This window comes from Camelus bactrianus, chromosome 35 (assembly GCF_048773025.1).
Source record: "Camelus bactrianus isolate YW-2024 breed Bactrian camel chromosome 35, ASM4877302v1, whole genome shotgun sequence".
Lineage (NCBI taxonomy): Eukaryota > Metazoa > Chordata > Mammalia > Artiodactyla > Camelidae > Camelus > Camelus bactrianus.
In genome coordinates, this window is record NC_133573.1 from 1,687,479 (window position 1) to 1,707,026 (window position 19,548).

General features: G+C 57.3%; 1 protein-coding gene across 1 annotated transcript; it reads right to left on the minus strand.

Moving 5' to 3' along the window:
- Nucleotides 1-1,264: 1,264 nt before the first annotated feature.
- On the minus strand, nt 1,265-19,436 carry LOC105080831 (anomalous homeobox protein-like). The gene is given in 10 exon segments (XM_074358488.1): nt 1,265-1,489; nt 1,745-1,829; nt 3,577-3,724; nt 6,706-6,969; nt 6,972-6,997; nt 8,161-8,281; nt 8,692-8,905; nt 10,010-10,133; nt 12,046-12,173; nt 14,337-19,436. Coding segments are annotated over 10 exon segments (1,446 nt in total). The 5' UTR covers nt 14,586-19,436; the 3' UTR covers nt 1,265-1,402.
- Nucleotides 19,437-19,548: the final 112 nt, after the last annotated feature.

The following is a 19,548-nucleotide window of genomic DNA, read 5'->3' on the forward strand; positions in this document are numbered from 1 at the left end:
CTGTATCCTGTGTTCAACATTCTGTAAGTTTTCGACTGGTTCAAAATAAAAGCATGTTTTAAAATGGAAAGACCTGAGTTGGAGGGAACCTAGCCTGGGAGCAGCTGTCCAAATGGACTGCCTGTCACTCCTGAGGGAGGTGGGGTGATGGTGAGGTGGGAAGCCCCATAAAAAATACCGAAAGGACCCCCACTGGGTTCTGCAACTCTCCGAGTGCTGCTTGGCTTCTCGCCCGGATCCAGGTGGCTGTCACAACCGAGCTGTAACACCGAGCTGTGACGCACTTTTCTGCAACAACGGGAAGGGTGCAGCCGAGGGCCCTTGGGCGGGAGACTGAGCACAGGTGGTCTCAGCTGAGACACCCCCTCCCCGGGAAGCTCCCGTGTCTTCCAGGCATCCAGGTTTCTCAGAGGCGCCACACCTCACCCCACCCCCCAACAACTGCAAGTGCCCCTGACTCCCCAGCTTCCCTGCCCCGTCCTGTGAGCCCTGAGGGCACAGATGTGGCTTTGCCCCCTGCTGTATCTCATCTGTGACCCCCAACAAGGGGGAGGCCAGGTCAGGGGCCCTTTCCTGGAGGTGGCTGTCCTGGGCGTCAAAGTCACCAGGCAGAGAGGGTCAGCGGCACCAGGGTCTGTGCGCTTGGCCCCGCTGCTTCCTCCTCCGGGGCGGTTTCTTGTTCCCAGGAGGAACCAGGTAAAGGGCGGCCTGCAGAGATGCCCACTGGACGCTGCTTGTAAAACAGAGATGCCAGAAATGATCTGAACGCCCATCCGTCCGGGACCAGTGCACCGACTGTGCATTCGCCTGTGAAAGGCCGGCCGGGCATGAGAGGGCCAGATGTCCAGGACACACGAGTGAATGAGAATGAGGGAGTTCAGAACATCAAACTTTAATTGAACAGAACATCGGTGCAGCAAACACAGTGAATCCCAGGCTGAGGGGAAAGCGCCCGTCCCACCCTGGCTGGCTCTCCCCAAGCACTCGTGCCTCCGAGGAAGCCCCGGACACAGCCATGTCCAACGCAGCCCACACTGCACTCACCAAGTCAGGGAGGCCTTGTCACAGGACAGGACAGGCGAGAGGGTGGCCAGCAGTGCCACCTCCCTCTCTGGAGAAGGGCTTCACTGCCCAGCCCTGCCCAGGAGCCTAGCTGCAGCCAGCTGCTGCCTGAGAACAGACCCACCTTGACTTCTGACCTCAGCTGCTGCCTCCAGTCTAGGGAGTTGCCAACCAAACTTTTCCAACATGGCAGGGGGCTCAGCTGCCCTCGGTGCTTCTCAGCAGGACCCCAGGGGACTCTGGGGACCTCCCTCCAGTGGGGACAAGGCTCTGAAACTTGTGTTGCTGGATGTCCACACATGCTCCCCCTGGGGCACCGGCCGGGCTCCTGAAGGGCAGCTCAGCCCAGGCTGCCCCCTGAATGCTCAAGGGGCATCCTGGCTCCCCAGCAGGCGTCACTGGAGGCCTGGCCATCAGGACACAGCACCTGGAATGCCAACAAAGCGTCACACACGGAGGGACCCTCTGCCACCTCTGCCATCCCACTGGGCACCCTGGACCCTGGGACCCAGCCCCTCTGGACTCAGTGAGGAACACTGCGTCCAGTCCTCATTCCACTGAAGTTCAGCCTCAAGACACCACTGCCCCGTGGTCACCTCTGCCCGTTTTACTCACACTAAAGGCACGAGCTGAGGGTGCAGGAGGGAGGAGGGAAACCACGGAACCTCATAGGAGGGCTCACCTGGCCAGAGGGCAGGGGCTGGCTCAGCTCCACGGCAGGCAAGGGGCCAGGAAAGGCAGGCGGGGCTGGGGCCAGCTCCAGGGTGCTGGAAAAGGGACAGGGTCGGGACAGGCCCTTTTCCAGGCCCTCTTGGAGGGTGACACAGTCCACCATGAGCAGTGTGCCCTGAGAGCTCTCTGCCCATCAGGGGCCCTTCCAGGTGCCTCTTCAGGACCAGCCTCTGCCTGCAGGGCTCTCGGGTGGGTGGGGTGTGGGAGGGGCCTGTGCGGCACCTGAAGCAGGTGGCTCGGGACGTCTAAGTACATCCGCACAGGCTCACAGAGAAGGGGACAGCCAGCGGGGATGTGAAGGAAGAAAAGGCCACAAAGAAGGGGCAGGCCTCAGGCGGGAAGGAGTCAGGAGAGGGGAGGTAACAGGTGCGGCCCCTCAGAACAGCGGCCAGGCGGATCCTTAAAAGTCTGACCGCACCTGGTCACCCACTCCTAGGGGTCCTCCCCCAGAGACACAAAGGCAAACGTGCAGGTCACCAGGCATACGGGAAGGCTCCCAAGTGCCCGCCCATTGGTGATGTCGACCCGGGCCGAGGACTCACAATGAGGAGGAGGGGACTGTGGGGACCCAAAGTACCGGGGCGGGTCTCGGAGGAGTCAGGCAGAGTGCTGCACCCCCCAAAAAAAGAGCATGTGCTGTACGATTTCATTTGTACGAAATTCCAGAAAATGTAGCTGAAGAAAGCAGATCCCCGATGCTGGGTAGGTGGGGGTGGAGGCGAGTGGAAACAGCCTGCATGGCCGAGACCTGCAGCTCGGTTATGGGCTGTGGCGGACACACGTGTCACACTCAGAAAACTATCATCTGTAACAACTGAACATGTCTGGTCACTTTAAGCCAGTTAGACCCCCAACAAAGCTGTTCTTACAGAAGGAGTCAAGGTCACCAGAGCAAGGATGGGCCAGGGCAGTAGGGCCCAAGGGCAAGTCGGCCAGTGGAGAAGCCACAAGGGGACCCCGTGAAGGCCTCTGGTCTGTGCGGCGCCCAGTCATAAATGGAAAAGTGAGTCCGTCAGCACGGGCTGGATTTTCTCACTGTCTGGCTATTTCCCAAGCAGGGCCTGCGACTTGGGGGGGGGGGGGCTCCTCCTCTCTCACACGTCCCCCTGTGACTCTGCCCAGATTAGGGAGCTCCTGCACCCTGGGGACCCAGTCCTGTGGCCGCTACCATAGATTCCCTCTGCTGCAGAGGCCCCCTTGCCTAACAGGCTGCGCTCTGGAGGTCATCTGGATGGCTGCCCCAGCCCCACCGCCACAGTGTGCAGCCCCTGGGCTGCTCACTGCCTTCCAGAGCCCTTTTACAACTACAATTTGGAATATAAAGCCAAGACCCTGCTGCTGTTCAGAAACGAAGTCTTTGGGGAAAAGAAACTGCCTGAAGAGGGGAGGGTGTAGCTCAGTGGTAGAGTGCATGACTAGCATGCACAAGGTCCTGGGTTCAATCCCCAGTACCTCCAGTAAATAAATAAATACATCTGATTACCACCACACCTTCCTCCCCCACTGCACAAAAAAAAAAGAGAAGTTGCCTGAAAGAGGCAGCCGGGGCCCAGGGAGATCTCTGGGGGAAGGGGCGACGCCTGAGCACCGGCCACAGAATGTGTGCCCATAACTCCTCCGGTATTTCCGTGTGTTCTTTACTCTTGGGGAAAGTACAACCTTCATTCAGTCGAGGGCCATCAGGAAAGAGCTGCACACTTGGAGGGCAAATCTCCCCACCAGGACTGGCCTCTTTACGGCCCATGGCATGTGTGGCCTGAGCTCCAGGGCTCTGAGGCTTACCTCTGGGCAAGGATGAATTTGGGAGCCTGCGCTGGGGGCTGTGTCATCAGGAAGCCACGCGCCAGTCCCTCTGCCCGGCCACCGCTGGTGCCTGGACCTTCCTGCAGGTACGTGCTCTGGGGGTTGACGCTGGGAGGGTCAGCAAATCCTGCACAGGAAGAAATGCCACAACTCAGGGCTGGAAAAGGCAGCAGGGTCCCCATGCAGCACGACAGAGAATCCTGCAGAGAGGCCGCGTCCAACCTGTCCAGCCCCAGGCTCAGCTCCCTCGCTGAGGGGAGGGCAGCCACCACTGGTGAGCTCAGTGGCCTCTTCAGGCTCCCAAAGACCCGAACAAAGTAACAGTTTGCTGACTTCAAATTCTGCTTTGTCATTGCAGACCTCACGCCAGCCCCTAGTGCGGAAGATCCAGAATCCAACTGAACTATGACGCTGTCCACCAGAAACACCCAACAGTGTGAACTGACTGTACTTCAATGAAAGAAGAAGACTCAGCATCCAGACCTGCCCCATGTCCACTGCGCCGCCTACGGACAGACAGGTGGGCATCCGCTTCCTCCTTGCCTCTCGTACTCGTTCGCCAGAGGCTGGGCTGTTTCCTTCCCCTTTCACCTTGGGCTTCACCCCGACGTCACTGAGGTGCGAGGTGTCACTGCCTTACTCTGCACTTTCCCTCCGCTTAAAATGTTTCAGCAAACATCTCAGGGGACCTTGGCCTCTCTAAGGCAAGCCACTGTGGATTTGATCAGTTCTGGTCGACAGATGTTTAGGAGCAAAGCGAGCTAAGAAGGACGGCCCATTTCTGCCCTAAGTCTGTCAGGTGGTAAAGGGAGCCTGAGTCCCTGGTCTCAGATCCTCGGCAACAGTCCCTCCTCCTGTCTGCCAGCCAGCTGCCCAGATCTCCCCCGCCATTTGGTACACAACTCCACCCCTGTTTTATGCTGTTTCCTCTTTCCTGCACAACTTTCAAGATACTCTGAGGTCCAGGAAATTCGTTTAAGCACTAATTTGAACATTTCTATTTCAAACGTAATAGATCAATGAGATATCTTCTTCCTCCAAGAGAAAGAGAAATAAAAAGCCCCAAGCCCAGAACAAAGCAGGTGTCAGGGGATGGGTAACCAGCAGGGGAGAGAGGTCCCTGTTCTGCAAACACAGAGCACGGGTCCGTCCCACCCAGGTGGCAGGTGTCTGAGGGGAAGCCAAGGCCAAGGACCCTGAGAAGCTCGCAGCGAGGGAGGCGGAGCGGGGTGGCCTCCTGGTGCTCAGGCGGTCGGTCAGCAGGGAGCTGGACACCTCCCGGAGACCACCACCCCTCACACACACGGGACGCGGCGTGAAGACCAGCTCCCCTCACCCCCGGGTGAGGCTGCCCAAGGCCCTCCCGACTCCAGCCCTGTTAGTAAATACGGGCAGGCAAAGGCGAGCCTCTGAAACAGAAGACCAGTCTGCTCAGACGGAAAAGCTGCCTCGGAGAAACCAGACTCGAGCTCTCCCTCCTTGGGGCCCCGCCTCCTCCACTCAAGGAAGGACCCGAATCCAGGATCCCAACATTCCCCACTTCAGGCAGCAAAAGGTACTTCCTGAAACTTCTAATTAGGATACTCAGAGAAATAGAAGCTATCGCATCTAGAAAAGTAACAGGATCTCTGAAGAAAGGAAAATCAGTAACGGCACCACAGAGCCTGGAGCTCTCTTAAACTATGTAACGGTCAGAATAAAGTATCAGAAGACCGAATTTAAGGCAAAAGCACACACAATAAAAACATATTTTTTTTTAAAAGATAAGAATTTTGGGAGATTGCTCCAGGATTTCCAACATCCAAACAACATTCGTGCTCTCAAGGGAGAACTGGAGGGAGGAGATTATCAAAGAAACTATCCAAGAGTATCATCCCAGAATAAGTCAGCTACACTTCCGTCTAATAAAATGCCCAGAGCGTAACAGAGACCTTGTTCACAGACTCTTTAAATTGAAAGCTGACAAAGTTAATTTAAAAGACTCACACCCAGGACCATCACACCCAGTCTCAGGACCATTCTGAAATTTCAGAACACCAAGATAAAAAGCTCCGAGGGAGGAAAGATACGTGAACATCAGAAAGACGTCTGACTTAAAATGACAACACCGGATGCTCCAAGGATGAGATGCTTTCAGATTTCTAAGGGGAAAGGATTTTAAACTCAGAATTCTGTCCCTGACAAAGTGGTCATCAAATATGGGGGTAGATTAAAGACCATTTCAGAACATGCAAGGACTCGGAAAATGTCCCTTGCAGGCACCCTTCCTCGTAAAGTTCACTGAAGACATTCTCTAACAAAACAAGAGTCAGGAAAGAAAGAATAAGGCCTGCAATTCAATTTGCCAAAGCAGACCCAGGGAGGCAGCCACAGGGGCCCTGGGGGGCGGCTCCCCTCAGGCCGAGAGAGCGAGCACTTGGATGGGAGCAGGAAGCAGGCTCCCGGCAGGCAGCCTTCAGAGGGGACGCGTGAAACACGGGGAGACGTTAACGACGTGGTAAGAGCAGACAATGCACGAAAAAGGAAAAGCACTGAGAAACTCCAAGAAAACGTGTGTGACCATCGAAGACTAAGAAACTGAGGTCACGGGCCGAGTTCAGTGCCGATATCCTCCTTACCAGCTGGGCTGTCACAAGATGCTGTCATGTCTGGTGGACAAAATATATACCTGAATACATATTCTTGGAAGGTATTCAGATCTACAATTATAACTCAGAAAGAAACTCCAACCAGAGAAGGGGGGCCGCAGGGGTGTGAGCAGCTCAGCCCTCCTGGGCTGTAACAGGTGTTGACAAGTTACGGGGACTGGAGTGGAGACTGCCGGGGTGGCAGCCGTTTCATTTCATTTTTCTCTTTCCTCGCTGTCTTGTTTTTTCAGGCAGGTGCACTTTTTTTTTTTTTTTTTTTTGGAAACAAAAATAAAGGGGACCTCTTCGGGCTGTCTGTGGGAAGAGCATGTGTTCCAGCTGCACTGGGTTGGGGTTGATCCAAGTAACACGGGATCTGAGCAGAAAGTCCAAGCACCTCAAAATTCTGCCCCCTCAAACAGGACGCAAGCAGTTACAGCATCTGATGCAGAAGCATGGGGTCTGTCTAGAGTGGACCCACCTGTGGGGCTGGGCTCACTGGGGGCAGCGACGGACGCAGCCACAGCAGCATCAGGAGGGTGCATGGCCAAGTCCACCCCAAGACCGCGGACCAGCTGCCCAGTCTGGAGGGGATCTTCCTTGGAGGACGCCAGTGCACGGGACATCAGCCATGACTTGGGGGCAGCCAGAGAGGGGTCCAGTGTGTCGTTGCCAGCAGCCAGAGGGCAGAGGCCCGGGCTAGGGCGGACAGTGGGGAGAGCGGCAGGACCGTGGCCAGGTCCCCCCGGTACCTCTCACCACCTTGCAGAGACCTGGGGAACACAGCACACATCATCCCTTGGTGGGCAGAGGCTCTCTCAGGCCGGGACAGGGGGACCTGGGGGAGACTCCAGCCCAGTTAGCGATTCTGGGCTCCCAACGCCACTTAGCCTCTGACGGCTGTGGGGTCCTCCCCATCTCCAGTCACACTGCCTTCACAGTTCTCCCTGGGGCTGCAAGGTTTCCAGACACACAAAAACTACCACTGCTAGAAGCCAAAGCCACGTTGGCAGTTGACTGACAAGGCCCTTCAATGAAGCGTTGCTGCACAGTACTGACAATGGGAAGTGACTAGGAAGCCCTAAGAGTTGAGTAAACACATGAAGGTGAATCTTTAAGGAATATTAGGCAGCAGTTAGTAACTTAAAGAGTGAATATTCCACAAATGCTAGCGGCATCTCAGACACCACTCCTGGGCTTCTGTTAACAACTCCCCACCCCTATCTTCTGTGGACCAACCCGCATGGCACTGGTGGTCCTATCGCTACCTCCATTTCACAGGTGAACAAAAGTGAGACACTGAGGTCACAGGGACTTGCCTGCGGTCACACATCTGGGCAGTGCCGGCCTGGGTGTAAGCTGCCAGCCCGGTGCTGCCCACACAAGGGTAAGTGGAAGAGGTGGGCACAGCTTGCTGGTGACACATAGTGGACCTGGCCCCACGCTCAAACTTCGTCCTGCTGCTGACCCACACTTCCCTCAGCCTCACTGCATTCATGCAGCGTCCCAGGAGGTGACGGAAAGAGCTTGAACAGTGCCTGATCCACAGTAGGAACTCAAGAACTGTTGCCTGTTACTAACTCGAATAAATACTACCTGGACCAAATGCTAGAGAAACAAACCACGAGAATAGATGGTTTGTCTTGGAGGTAGGTCTGCGTGTGTGTCTTTCCAAGTCTGTGTTTCCCAGTCTCCAAAATTGACGTGAAGCCAGACTATGAGTCAGGTTCCGGGCAGCCAGTGTGGGTCCCCGACGTGGGCTCCTTGCCAGTGGCTCCCCCATCCCTGGGGTCACAGCCATCTCTGTTCTCAGCCGTCCTCGACCTGGTCCCAGTGTCCAGCAGGCTTTCCCACGCCCACCTCAGGTCTGGTCTCCCACCGAGGACGGGGGAGCTGAGCAGGAAGACGGTCCCATGGCCTATGAGGGGGGCAGTACCCGGAAGCCAGTGATTGTGGCATAGTCCCATCTCCAGAGAAGTCCGGGGTCGGGGCCAGGGGCTCCCACGGCCCTTGGGTGGCCTCCTGGGTCTGTACAGGCCCACCTTCCTCAGGTCCTGCTGAAAATGCACCAGACACGAGAGGCGGCTGGGGGTGCTCTGAATCCCAGACCCCTTCCCAGCAGGTTAAGAGCAACCACACCAGCTGGAAAAGGTTGTCGCCCAGCATTCTGTTTGTCCCTTGATCTGTCTTTGGCCTGAACGGCAATTACCAACCCAGGACATCCTAAGTTCTGGCACTTGGCTCACTTCCCACTGCCTCCTGGCCCTGACCACACAGTAAACTCGAAGGCAAAACGCTGCTGCAGCACCACCCAGGCCCATCCTGAGTCCAACCTGACTCAGCTTCAGGGATCTCACTCCCCACAGGGTGAAGTCTTGAACGTGTGGAGTGGGGGAGGGTGTCCTGTAACCAGGGACCCTACCTCAGCCTGGCCATAGACATAGGTTTTGTGAGACGGGCCACTCACCTGACCACTGAGGCCTGTCCACACACCTAAAGCCAAGGTGGGGGTGGCCTGCAGGCTGCAGAGGGCGTGGACCTGCCTCCGTCGCGCTGGGGTTGTCCACCGCATCTTGGGCTGGCGCTGCACGCTGCACAAGGGCCCTCTGGCGCCGCCGGTAATTGGCAAACCAGTTGGTGACCTGCTCCACGGTCAAGCACGTCTCCGAGGCCAGGTCCTCCTGCCTCAAAACAATGCACCTCTAGGCCAGCCGGCTCCTGAAGCGCCAGGCCGGGACAGTGAGCCAGCCTGGACACCAGGCAGCAGGGGCACGGAGCGGGCTGGGACACGGAGCCGATGGGCAGACTGGCCTGTGGCCTCATTCCTCAGTCACACTGCCGCACCGCCGACAACCACCCAGAGTCTGGAGGCCTAGGGCAGGGCCTGCAGACTGGACCCTCCAGAGGTGACACCAGACCACTGTCCGCCGGCCCGCTCGGTGTGACAGCGCGTCTGCCACGATCGACCCTGCGATCAGGCACCTGTCCTTCCTCTGGACCCAGATCCCAACCACCTTCACGGGCCCCGGCACCAAGCTCTGGGAGAGAACCCAGCCGATGAGACAGAAAGAGAATGTGCGGGGTGGTCACTGCCAGACTCCGGGTGATTGGAGACAGAGAGGAGGGGCGGGGCAGTCACTGGGAGAGGGAAGGGGGTGGGGCGTCATTGGGAGAGTCCAGCTGATTGGACGGGGAGGGAAGGGGCGGGGCGGCCACTGAGCAAGGCCCCCGGATCAGACTCGGAGAGAAGGAAGCAAGCCAGCTTTCCGACTTGCAGGACTCCCGCTCGCACCCCCTCAGCCTACTCCCTGAGAGCTCAGCCCCTCCATCCCTCCTGCTGGAGCCCTGGCCGCCGCGAGTGCTCGGTGAGCACCTGTCGAAGCCACACTGGAGGACAGGATATCGAGACACCCTTGAGGAAACCAGACCCCGTACTTCCGCAAGCTGGACCGACGTTCAGGGGCCGCCAGCCAAAGAACGCCGTCCCCAGGGCAGTTCAAAGGAGGCAGAGCCCACCAGCGCCCTGGCAGACAGGCCACTAGGGCAATGGGGTGAGTAGGGGGTCGGATGGGGGGTGACTGAGGTTGTGGACCAGTCACTAGGGGTGTGGTATCACCTCAGGGTGGGGTTCTCCTAAGGATGGGGCTTCCCCTAAAAGTGGGCGTCCCCAAAGGGTGCATGGTCACCTAAGGGTCGGTGGTCAGGCACCTAGTGATGGGTGTCCCTAAGGACAGAGAGGGTCAGGTAAAGGGAGGGGTGTGTGGCCTGGCTCTCACTGCTCTTACCCGCTGGGCCTTGCTGGGGTTGGCGCTCACTCTCGAGGCAAAGTCCTGCAGCTTCTGGCGAACTTCTCTGGGGAAGTTCCGGTTTCTGAGGCCGTCAGGGCAGAGGAAGGGAGGCGGTGGGTTCCTGGATGAGGCCAGTGGGGAGGTGGTTACAGATCCCTTCTTCTGGGCCCAGCTGTGTGCTCGCCTAGACCTCCTCTCCTCTCACTGGCTACTCTCCTTGCGGGCTGTGTGCTGCAGCCCCCCAGTCCATCCCCCAAACAAGGGAGGGGCCTGGCACTGCCACACTCTCACCAGACTTCCCAGGACCAGTCACTGACCAATGGTCCATGACTGTTGAAGCTGGATGATGAGGATACTGAAGCTGGATACACTATTCTCTTGACTGTGTGTATATTGGAATTTTTCCAAAAGAAAAAAGTGACATATAAACAAACAGCAACCTGTCTCTACACGATCTGCTACCCAAATGTCAACTGAACAAATCCCCATGAAGGACAAAAACGCACCCACACATCCCACCTCCCAGTGAAGCTCCACCCCCCACCCCCAGCCCTTCCTGGGTATCTAGTGATAGACCACCACGAGCCAGCCAATCAGGCCGAGAGCCCCGGAGCCCAGGTTGTTTCCCTTTACCTTCTCCAGTCCATCCAGCCTGCCAGCAAATCCTCCAAAGCCCATCCTGACACCACCCTTTCTCCAGCCACAGCCACTCCCAGAAACTCCAAGGACCTCCCGCCTCTGCTCCTGCACTGGCCATCTGCTGTGACTCCCATGTCACCCCTCCTTAGGCCCAGAGAGAGCTGTCCCCATGCTCAGGCCTCTCCCAGGCTCGCCGGGTCCCTGCTGCAGCCCCCACCACAACAAAGGGCCAATGCATCACAGCCCCTACAGAACGTGTCCCATCTAGCAGTTCTTGCTCTGAATTATGGGACCTGCTGTTTCCTGGTCTATGGTCCACCATCCACACTCCCGGGCAGCTCCAAGAGAGCAGGGCCCCAGCAACCAGGGGCCTCTTCACCAACACCCCATGCTGGTCCCCCAGTCATTTACTCTGCAGAACCACCCTCTGGCAGGCTGTCAGGACCTGTACTGAGGTTCATGACTGCATCCCCGAAAACTCCAGGACGGATTAACTGCTGGGCTTCAAAGTCGTAACTGGCAGGCACCAGAGAACAATTCGGTCTGACCCAAAAAGATTCCACCTCTTCTTCCGTCAGTCAGGCCCATGGCTCAGCAACCCCTGTCCCTTGGGCTGTCAGGAGCCCAGAGCGAGTCCTGCAGCCCCTCCTGGCCAGTGGGGAGCACCTAGGAACAAAGGCTCCACAGTCTTGATGTCTAGGCTGGAATCCTGCATCTCTTTAGTGCGGAACCTGGGGCAAACCCTTCTGTGCCTTGGTTTCCTCATCCATGAATGGTGAGGATGGAAACAGCCAGAACTGGTCGTGACGTTTACTTAGTGCTGACCATGGTCATGGTGGTAATTACCATGAACATCCACTCAGCAGCTATCGTGTGCCAGACAGTCTTCTAAGCACTACGTTGATCAAATCGTGCCTGCAGCACCCTCGTGTTTCTCTCTCTTTCAAGGGTCCTGCAGCCCTGAGGGGCCGTGCTGGGGTCCAGGCCAGGCCATCTGCAGTGTCTGACCATGGGGATTAGCCAACCTGAGGGACATCCATCCCTCGGAAGGAGGGTGGGATCAGAGTGTCCGCCCACTGACTCCCTCCCTGTGGGGTCCTGCCGGATGGACAGTGGCTCCTGCTGCAGCTTGGACTCTTGCCTGGGTCCCAAGAAGGGCTCCCCCTCCTCGCCCTGCAGGCATTGGTCCCCACAGCCGGTGGGGCAGGAGGAGAGTGTGGCTGAGTGTAGGGCACCAGCCGATGGCGCACCTATTACCCTGACTGTTCCTGCTTCTCCTGGCTTTTCCTGCCCTTATCTCCCTGCCTCTACTGCCCTTCAGCCCATCTGTGGCTTTGGACGGCCGATCCCTTGGGGGCCGCAGGGACTCTGGGCAAATCAAGGCAGGCACCTACCTCTTCCTGCACCTGAACTTCTGCACGGGGGTCAGCAGGGCCACGCCAAGCCTCCTCATGAGCAGACAGTAGTGAATGTCATTCCAGAGCTGCACCAGCTCGGGGCTGCCTCCTGGCACCCGGCATCCCTGTGGACGACAGCCTGATGAGACCTGAGCCCTGGCCAGCCCGGGAGCCCTGGGACGAGCTGCTGGCTGGCACCCACTGGCTGGCACCTCATGGCCAGCCGGGCTCCAGTCCCCACCAGGCTAGGTGGGAAGTCCCTGGGGGCTCAGCCTCACCCACTGACTGAGCACTGCTGCCCTTCCAGAAGACAAGGTGGGCAAAGCACTCCATCACTGCCCACTGGTGAGGAGCACCGGCAAGAGGACCAGGGACGAGCCTGCGGCCATAACACACAAGGCAGAGCTGCACCGCAAACCACAGGTCAGGTTTGAGGGGCCCGAGGCTTGTCCCCCATCTTGCATGGAAGACCTTTCTCTCCCACCAGCAGGGCGGGCTCCTGGGGCTCAGTGAGCACATTCTGAGATGGGGGAATGAAGGGGTCCCCGCCTGTGCCAGTTGACAGCTCACCAACCCAGTGTGCCTTGGTCCTGGAACCAGGCTTGGGAGCTGGCCAAAGACGCCAAGTTGGGCCTACCCTGGACACAGGCCCTATGGTCAGTGTGTGGTTCCTGCCTTCAACCCCAGTGTTCCTGGGACCATCTTGGTGAGGGAGGTGCTGAGAATCATTTAGCTTTCACTCCACAGCATCAGGAAAAGCCCACTTTGCTGGGCTGAGGCCTGTAGTCTTCTGCAGAATGCAGCAGTCGGCCTTAGGCACAATCGTCAGGGAAGCCACGCGGGGCTTCCCCGCCTGCAGGAGTGGCCAATGGCCGTAAACGCCCTTTCTCAATGTGGTGGCCCTGTCCTCTGTCTCAGGTCTCAGAGCACATCACCTCCCAATACTTCTGGACCATCCTGACCGAGTTATAGTCCCTCCCCTGGGAGTTTTTCATCATCGATTGCCTTCACAGCAGCTGTTACAAGCCTGTGTGTTCATCCATTTATTCAGACATATTTGGAAAATGGAGCCCTCTTCTGTTCCAGGTGTTATGTTGGGATCATTTAATGAGCAGAACTGAGGCGTTCTCGATCCTGGGGCCTGCAGTGCAAGAGCGGAGGCAGACCATACACAGACCGACAGAGAAACAGGTTGTTCATTCTGAACTGAGGAAGGAGCCACGAAGGGACACGAGGGACTCTCCTTGAGAATAAAGAAGCACTAGCTGGACTGGGTGACGCTGAAAGCAGACACCAGACTGGCAGGAAGGCACCAGCCACACAAAGAGCAGGGCTCCAACCTCTGGCCGAGGGAGTGGCTCACACGGGGTCAAAGACAAAGAGCTGGGGACTTCGAGGACAGCACGGAAGCCAGTAAGGCCACTGTCGTGACTGGAGAGCAGGCTCTGGGGCCACTGCCTGGGTGCACACCGGGGTGCCACCTGCTGTCTTAAACCCCCCTCTGGCTGGTGCGTGAAGACTAGATTGAGAGGGCCGGAGAGGACCGGGGGAGGGCAGCCAGGAGGACGCCCCGGGGCTGGGATGGGGGTGGGGAGCAGAAACAGAAGGCACAGGGAAGAACTGGGCAGCCTGAAGGCAACAGCAGCATGAACCACGCACCGGCTGTAACAGGGAGTGAAAGAGGGAAACACAGCCCCCCACACGTCCTACTGCAATCCTGTGAGCCAGATGGATTTTGGAATTCAGAATTTCTCAGATTTTAGACAGTAATACAGGCAGAAAGTGCGTAATCTGCACCACCCCAGCATAGCCTGGGGCAGGCAGCATCCTGCAAGCAAACATGCCAGTATTTAGGTAGTAAAATGTACCAGTCACCTTAAGCGAGCAAATAAAGAGCATAAGTAGCTTCACATGCACGCAGCTCAGGTTTTGGCGCCAAATGAGCTGAGGTTCAAAGTACCACCAGAGGAGTGACCCAGAAACCTGCAGTTTCAGACTTCCCAAATGGAGACCAGGAGCCTAGGGTCTGTTTCACTGTTTGTCTCACTACCTGGGATGCCGACTGTCCCAGCCAGGACCACCCTTCTAGGCCCATCGGGATTTGATAAACGGAGAGTTTTGTCTCAGACTACCCAGTGAGGAATTCTCACTGGCTGAGAGTAAATGGTTCCAACTTGGTGTACAGCATCTCTCCCCAGGCTCTTGCTGACTTCTGGGGATTTCTGTCACGTCTGGGGAGGTGGTGGCTTCCGCACCTCTGTCTGCACCCCCGTGCAGACCAGTCCTACCTCTAACAAATGGCGGGCGGCCAGGTACTGCTGCTGCTGGGCCAGCACGCGGGCGCACACCAGGGCCACGTCCACGCTGTTCAGGAGGTGCAGGCGGAGCTGGCTGTTCAGCACCGCCGTGACCAAGGGCTGCGCCCGGGCGGGGTCGTCCTGGACCTCCCGGCACATCCTGCCTGTGAAGCTCACCAGCTCCGCCAGGGGCGGAACTGCGCCGCCCCTGCCACTCAGCAGCTGCAGGAGGCGCTGCATCCGGAGTCCGCTGGGGCCCCTCTGTGAACAAGACAACGGTCATGACAAGGGCCCGCGACGACCACAGGCTGACCACACAGCAATCCGCAGACCAGCTCTGCGAGGCCCGTCCCGCCGCATGTGCTTGGAAGGCGGGGGTCAGGAGAGAAGGCGTGGCATTGTTGCCCCCCAGAGTTGCCTCGTAGTCCCCACAACTGTCCAGCCCTTGGTTGTGCACCAGGTCCCAGCCCTGTGCTGACGCTGGGAGTTCGCCTCGCTCCTCTGAACCTTCCCTCTGTTCTGCTGCTGCCCCCTCCCCGTACCTCCTCCTCTCCACTTCCCCCACATCTCACGCACGTGGTCACTACGGTTCCTGTGCTTCTCCTCTGCGTTCATTGGGGGCGGGGCCCACCCGGGTCCGGTCATCAGATTTCCCCAGCATCTGCCAGAAGGGTGTCCAGGCCTCTCTAAATGGTGGCCGGGGTTGGGGGGGGGGGGGCGGTGCCCTGGGCCGGGGGCAGGGCAGAGGCCCTTCTCGCTCCTGCGAAGGGGAGTCCAGGGGCCCAACCCCGCGGCAGGATCAGCAAAATGTGGTTTTAACTCTTGATTTTGAAAAAAAGTTTATATTTGAAAACCAGTAAGATTTAAAGGTTGCCCTCATCTGACAAATTAATAAAAGAAGAAAGGAAAGGGGAGGAAAGGGAAGAAGGAAGGAGAGAAAGAGAGAAGGGGGTGGAGGGGGGGAATCTACACAAAGGGATGAACCCGCGCCAGCCTCCCTGGCCCAGCCCTGCTGGAGTTTCGGGCCCTCGCCCTCACATCGCTGCGGGCACCGAGCTTCCCCTCTGCCGGGAGAGGACTGAGGATGAGACAGTGGAGGTGCCTTGCCTCTGCCCGGAAGTGGGGCCCGAGGCAGGCTGACTTGTGTGTTCAAGGAGGGAACCCTGACATGTTACTCTCAAAACCCCGCTCTGCTGCGCCCCCTGCTCTGCCCTCCCACCCTCCACACAAACAGGTGAGCCACGCCGAGCTGGACTGAAGGCGTTTTAACAGCTGGGAGAGCTTGTTTCTGGCGGTACTTAATCTGGCCAGCACCGCAGAGAAAACTCCTGGTCTCTGCCCGGGCCTGCAAAGCACCCCACGAAAGGAGGGGCGGCAGCCTGCAGCAACGCCTCCCCAGCCCTGGACGTTCAGGCAGCATGCCAGGGACCGCTTTTTCCAGGATAACGTTCAGACCTGTGTTCACAACTGCCCCTACTCCTATGGAGCAGACGCCTGGAAGCGAGGTTAAAGGGTGCGATCTGAGGAGACGCTGCCAAACCGCTCTCCACACAGGCTGTGAGAATCCGCAGAGAACAGCCGGGCTCCTGGCAGAGGGTCTGGCCTGTTTCCAGCCCGCTCCGCCCCACACTGCTTCCAGGGGCGCCCGCCGGGGGTGGGGGTGGGGACTCCCGTCTATGCCACCTTTGCCCAGCCTTAGCGCCTGTCACCAGCTCTAGATGCAGGACCTCACGTTTCTGCCGGTCACGACTGGCAGGAGGCGAGGGACCCTGGTTTCCTCCCGCACCAACCCCACCTCCACGCCTGGCTCCAGGAAGGGCAGGAAGGAGGCCAAGGCCGGGCGCATAAGGACGGGACTCCGGAGTTCTGGAAGTAGTGCCGGGGCGCACTGTGAACACGCAGGGGATCCGGCCCAGTGGGGGCGGGGGGCTCCGCTGTGCGTCCTGCCTGGTCACCCTCTGCTTGGCCCTGGCTCTGCGCCCCCGGTACCGTGCTCCCCGCGCGGGCTGAGATGCCTGCCCCAGAGGCCCACCCGGGACCCAGACTCAGTCACCCCCACCCAGACGCCTCCCAAATTCACTCACCTTCACCCAGATGCCTCCGGCTCACCCCAGCCCGGAACTGGCTCCCGGCTTCTGCGCTCGGCGCGCACACGTGCTCTGCCCGCACCTGCCCGCACCGCCTTGGAGGCGCCGGAAAAGGAACGGTCGCTACAAAGTGTTGAGGCTTCTCCCAATCCGGGCAAGCGCCCCGCCCAACGACCCGGGCCTGTGCTCTGCGCCCCCGTCCGGGGGCCTGGGGATCCGCCTGGGTTCGGGGTGGGGGGTGGGGATTCTGCTGGTTCTCCATGAGCTGAGGGCGTCTCGGGGTCTGAAGGTTCCAGAGTGTGTGGAAGGAGCGGCTCCGGGGTCCTGGAGTCATGGGCTAGGGTGGAGGAGGGGGCGCCACGACCCCCACCCACTGCAGCAGGAGGAAGCTGTGACCCTGGACTAACCCCATGCCTCCGCCCTGGTGCTCTGCAGAGCTAAAGCCCTGCCGGGGCCGAGATCCGCACGCCGCAGCCTGTCCCCCGCGGGAAGGGGTGCCTTCAAGGAGACCTGGTCGTAGCAAAGGCCACTGCGAATCCTACCCCCTGCAGGATCCTGCGCACATAGCTCCACGCTCTGGGGAGAGGCCTTTGCGATTGTGGGTCTGGGTCCTCGCCAACCCTGGTCAAATACGCAGGGGAAACCACGGACCCGCCGTCGCCCTGGCTCGGACACGTCTGGCCTCTCCCCTGTGCCGCTGACAGTTTTGTGAGTTGTTGCGCACAGCAAGCTGGAGGGGGCTCTAGACATAAGACAAAGAGGACTTCAAGTTGGTTTTGAAAGGGTGGGCAGGGTCAAAATTCTCTGACGTCAAACGGCAGACTGAAACATTTCAGCGTTTGTTCACGTGAAAATCTGGAAAGAATCCAAGCGTCTGGTGGAAGATTTGCTAAATAAATCACACTAAAGAAAGTGGACAGGCTCCTGGAAGGTAATCTGTCATGGTGCCGAGGAAGAATGCTATCAACCCAACTAGTGATCACCATACTTTGTGCAAGAAAAACTGCGTGGTGCAAACCTGTGTGTGATACAAGCCCATTTGAAAAGTACAGACATAAAATGACACATGCCACATTGTTAAACTCTGGTTGCCACCGGTTCACAAAATTTCTATTTTGTTTTTTTTTTTACTTGGCTTTTTAATTTTCTTCTTTTTGCTTACCCATGTTTTATAAAAAAAAGATCATCTTCTGCTTTTCTCTTTTTAAGCTTCTTTTCAAGAAGTGGAAGAAAAATTAGAGACAAGCGGGTTGGCGGAAGCAATCCCCACCGACCAAGGATACTGAAGCAGAAGCAACCCTGACTCGCGCAAACAGGGGAAATGAGTGGTCGGACGCGGCAAACCCGCCTGCAGTGGGAAGGCAGCCGCAGCCCTCTAGGACGGGCTGGGTGCTCAGTGACAACACTCCCGAGTCCTCTCCACCCGAAAAGCACCGATGAGTTTCACCCGTCAGTGGGGCCCAACGTGTCCAAGTATCTACCGTATTAAATTACATTTAAATGTATTTCAAGACATTTTATGAGTTTCCTTCTTTGGTTGCCATTGACTGAACACTCAGTACATCCCAGGTAAGATGTTACGGTTTACACCCGTCTTCTTTGAGGCTCCCAAGGCCCCTCCAAGAGAGAGTTAGGTCCCTTTTTCATGTTACTAATAAGGAAATAGGTCCGGTGAATTTTACAACAAACACTTTCCAGAAGCCCTCCACCTATAAGGGGCCTCCTTTAACTGTCAGGCTCAAAAGCACACATTTTAACTTAAGCACATAACAATTTTAAGTATCCTAAATCAGGGTAAACTCCTCATAAGCTTCACTTTCAATAGAGGCCTGCTCTTCCAGCAAAAGGTAGGCCAAAATGTGATTCTCCAACATGCACTGATAATAGAGGCGGCCTCTCTCCTCTTCTCCCGGGCTGTTGAGTCTGAAATGCAGCCCTTACCGCCTAATGCATTCTAGTACGTACTTCCTTACTATCTCCAGATTTTCTATTCTCTTCTGGACCCAGGCTACCTGAGGTGGATTCCCAGTTCGATTACTTATAGCTGTGTTATTGACCCCCTCTGTACTCTCTCTCCTCTTGGGTAGTTTATTATTTGTAATCATAACAGGACCACTTTCCTCATTGCATTGAGATAATTAAGTGCGTCAATACTCAACATGTGCTATGTCCATCATTTCCTTATCTACGCTGTTTATTTTTAAGACATTCAAAACCTGGCAAGGTAACTTCCCCCCTCTCAGAAATTTCCTGGTGATTCGTGAACTTTTCCCATAATGATTAACTGAACACATTTTTTTAAAAAAAATCCCAGATCCACAGGAGGCTGGAAGGCCATTTAGATCAGCCTCCTCAGAACGTCTACCTCACCCTGAACCCCTCTTTGCCCTCCAGGAAGTTGCCTCCTCCCCAGGGGTTCCCCTGAGGGAGTTGCTGCCCAACCTCCACTGCCCCACGAAGCCTTCTGGAAGGCTCCAGGGTAAGTACCTCTTGGGAGACTCATCAGATCTGCTGAATGTCTGTCTGCATTAGGGGTGCTGGTGGCTGTTGGAGACCAGTGCTCTGGCCCCTCCATTGGGTTCACAGAACTACAAGTAGATAGATGCCTAATGGAAAAAAGAGACAGGGTATCTGATGTCCTGGGCAGGTTGCTGTGAGGGACAGGAGGAGCAAAAACAGGAGCTTGAGAGAGTGACTCAGCTGTCCTCCCTCCCTCCCTTTCTTGGAAGACAGCAGATGCAGGTGGGGCCGGAAGCAGGAGACACCCCCACCCACGTACTGACCCAGAGGCACTAGGAGTGCTCCATGTTTTTGCTTTGCCCGAGGCAGTTCAGGCTGACAGCCGCAGAGGAGGGTTGGACCCTGTTCTTTTATAAGCTCAGATGAGTGGCACCTCCAGCTGAAGGTCTTCCAGGGGGTCCAAGCCATGCATGGCCCCTGCCCAGGGCGTGCCTCCTTCATCACCCTGGGTTCCAGGCTCACTACTCAGGGCAGCAACCTAGCAGGTGGTGCCCAACACTCCCTGGAGTCTGTATCAGTAAGGTCCAGGCCAGAGTCCTGCGTCTTCCAAATAAGGCTGGGATTAGGGAGAGGCAAGCGAGGAATCACAAAACAAA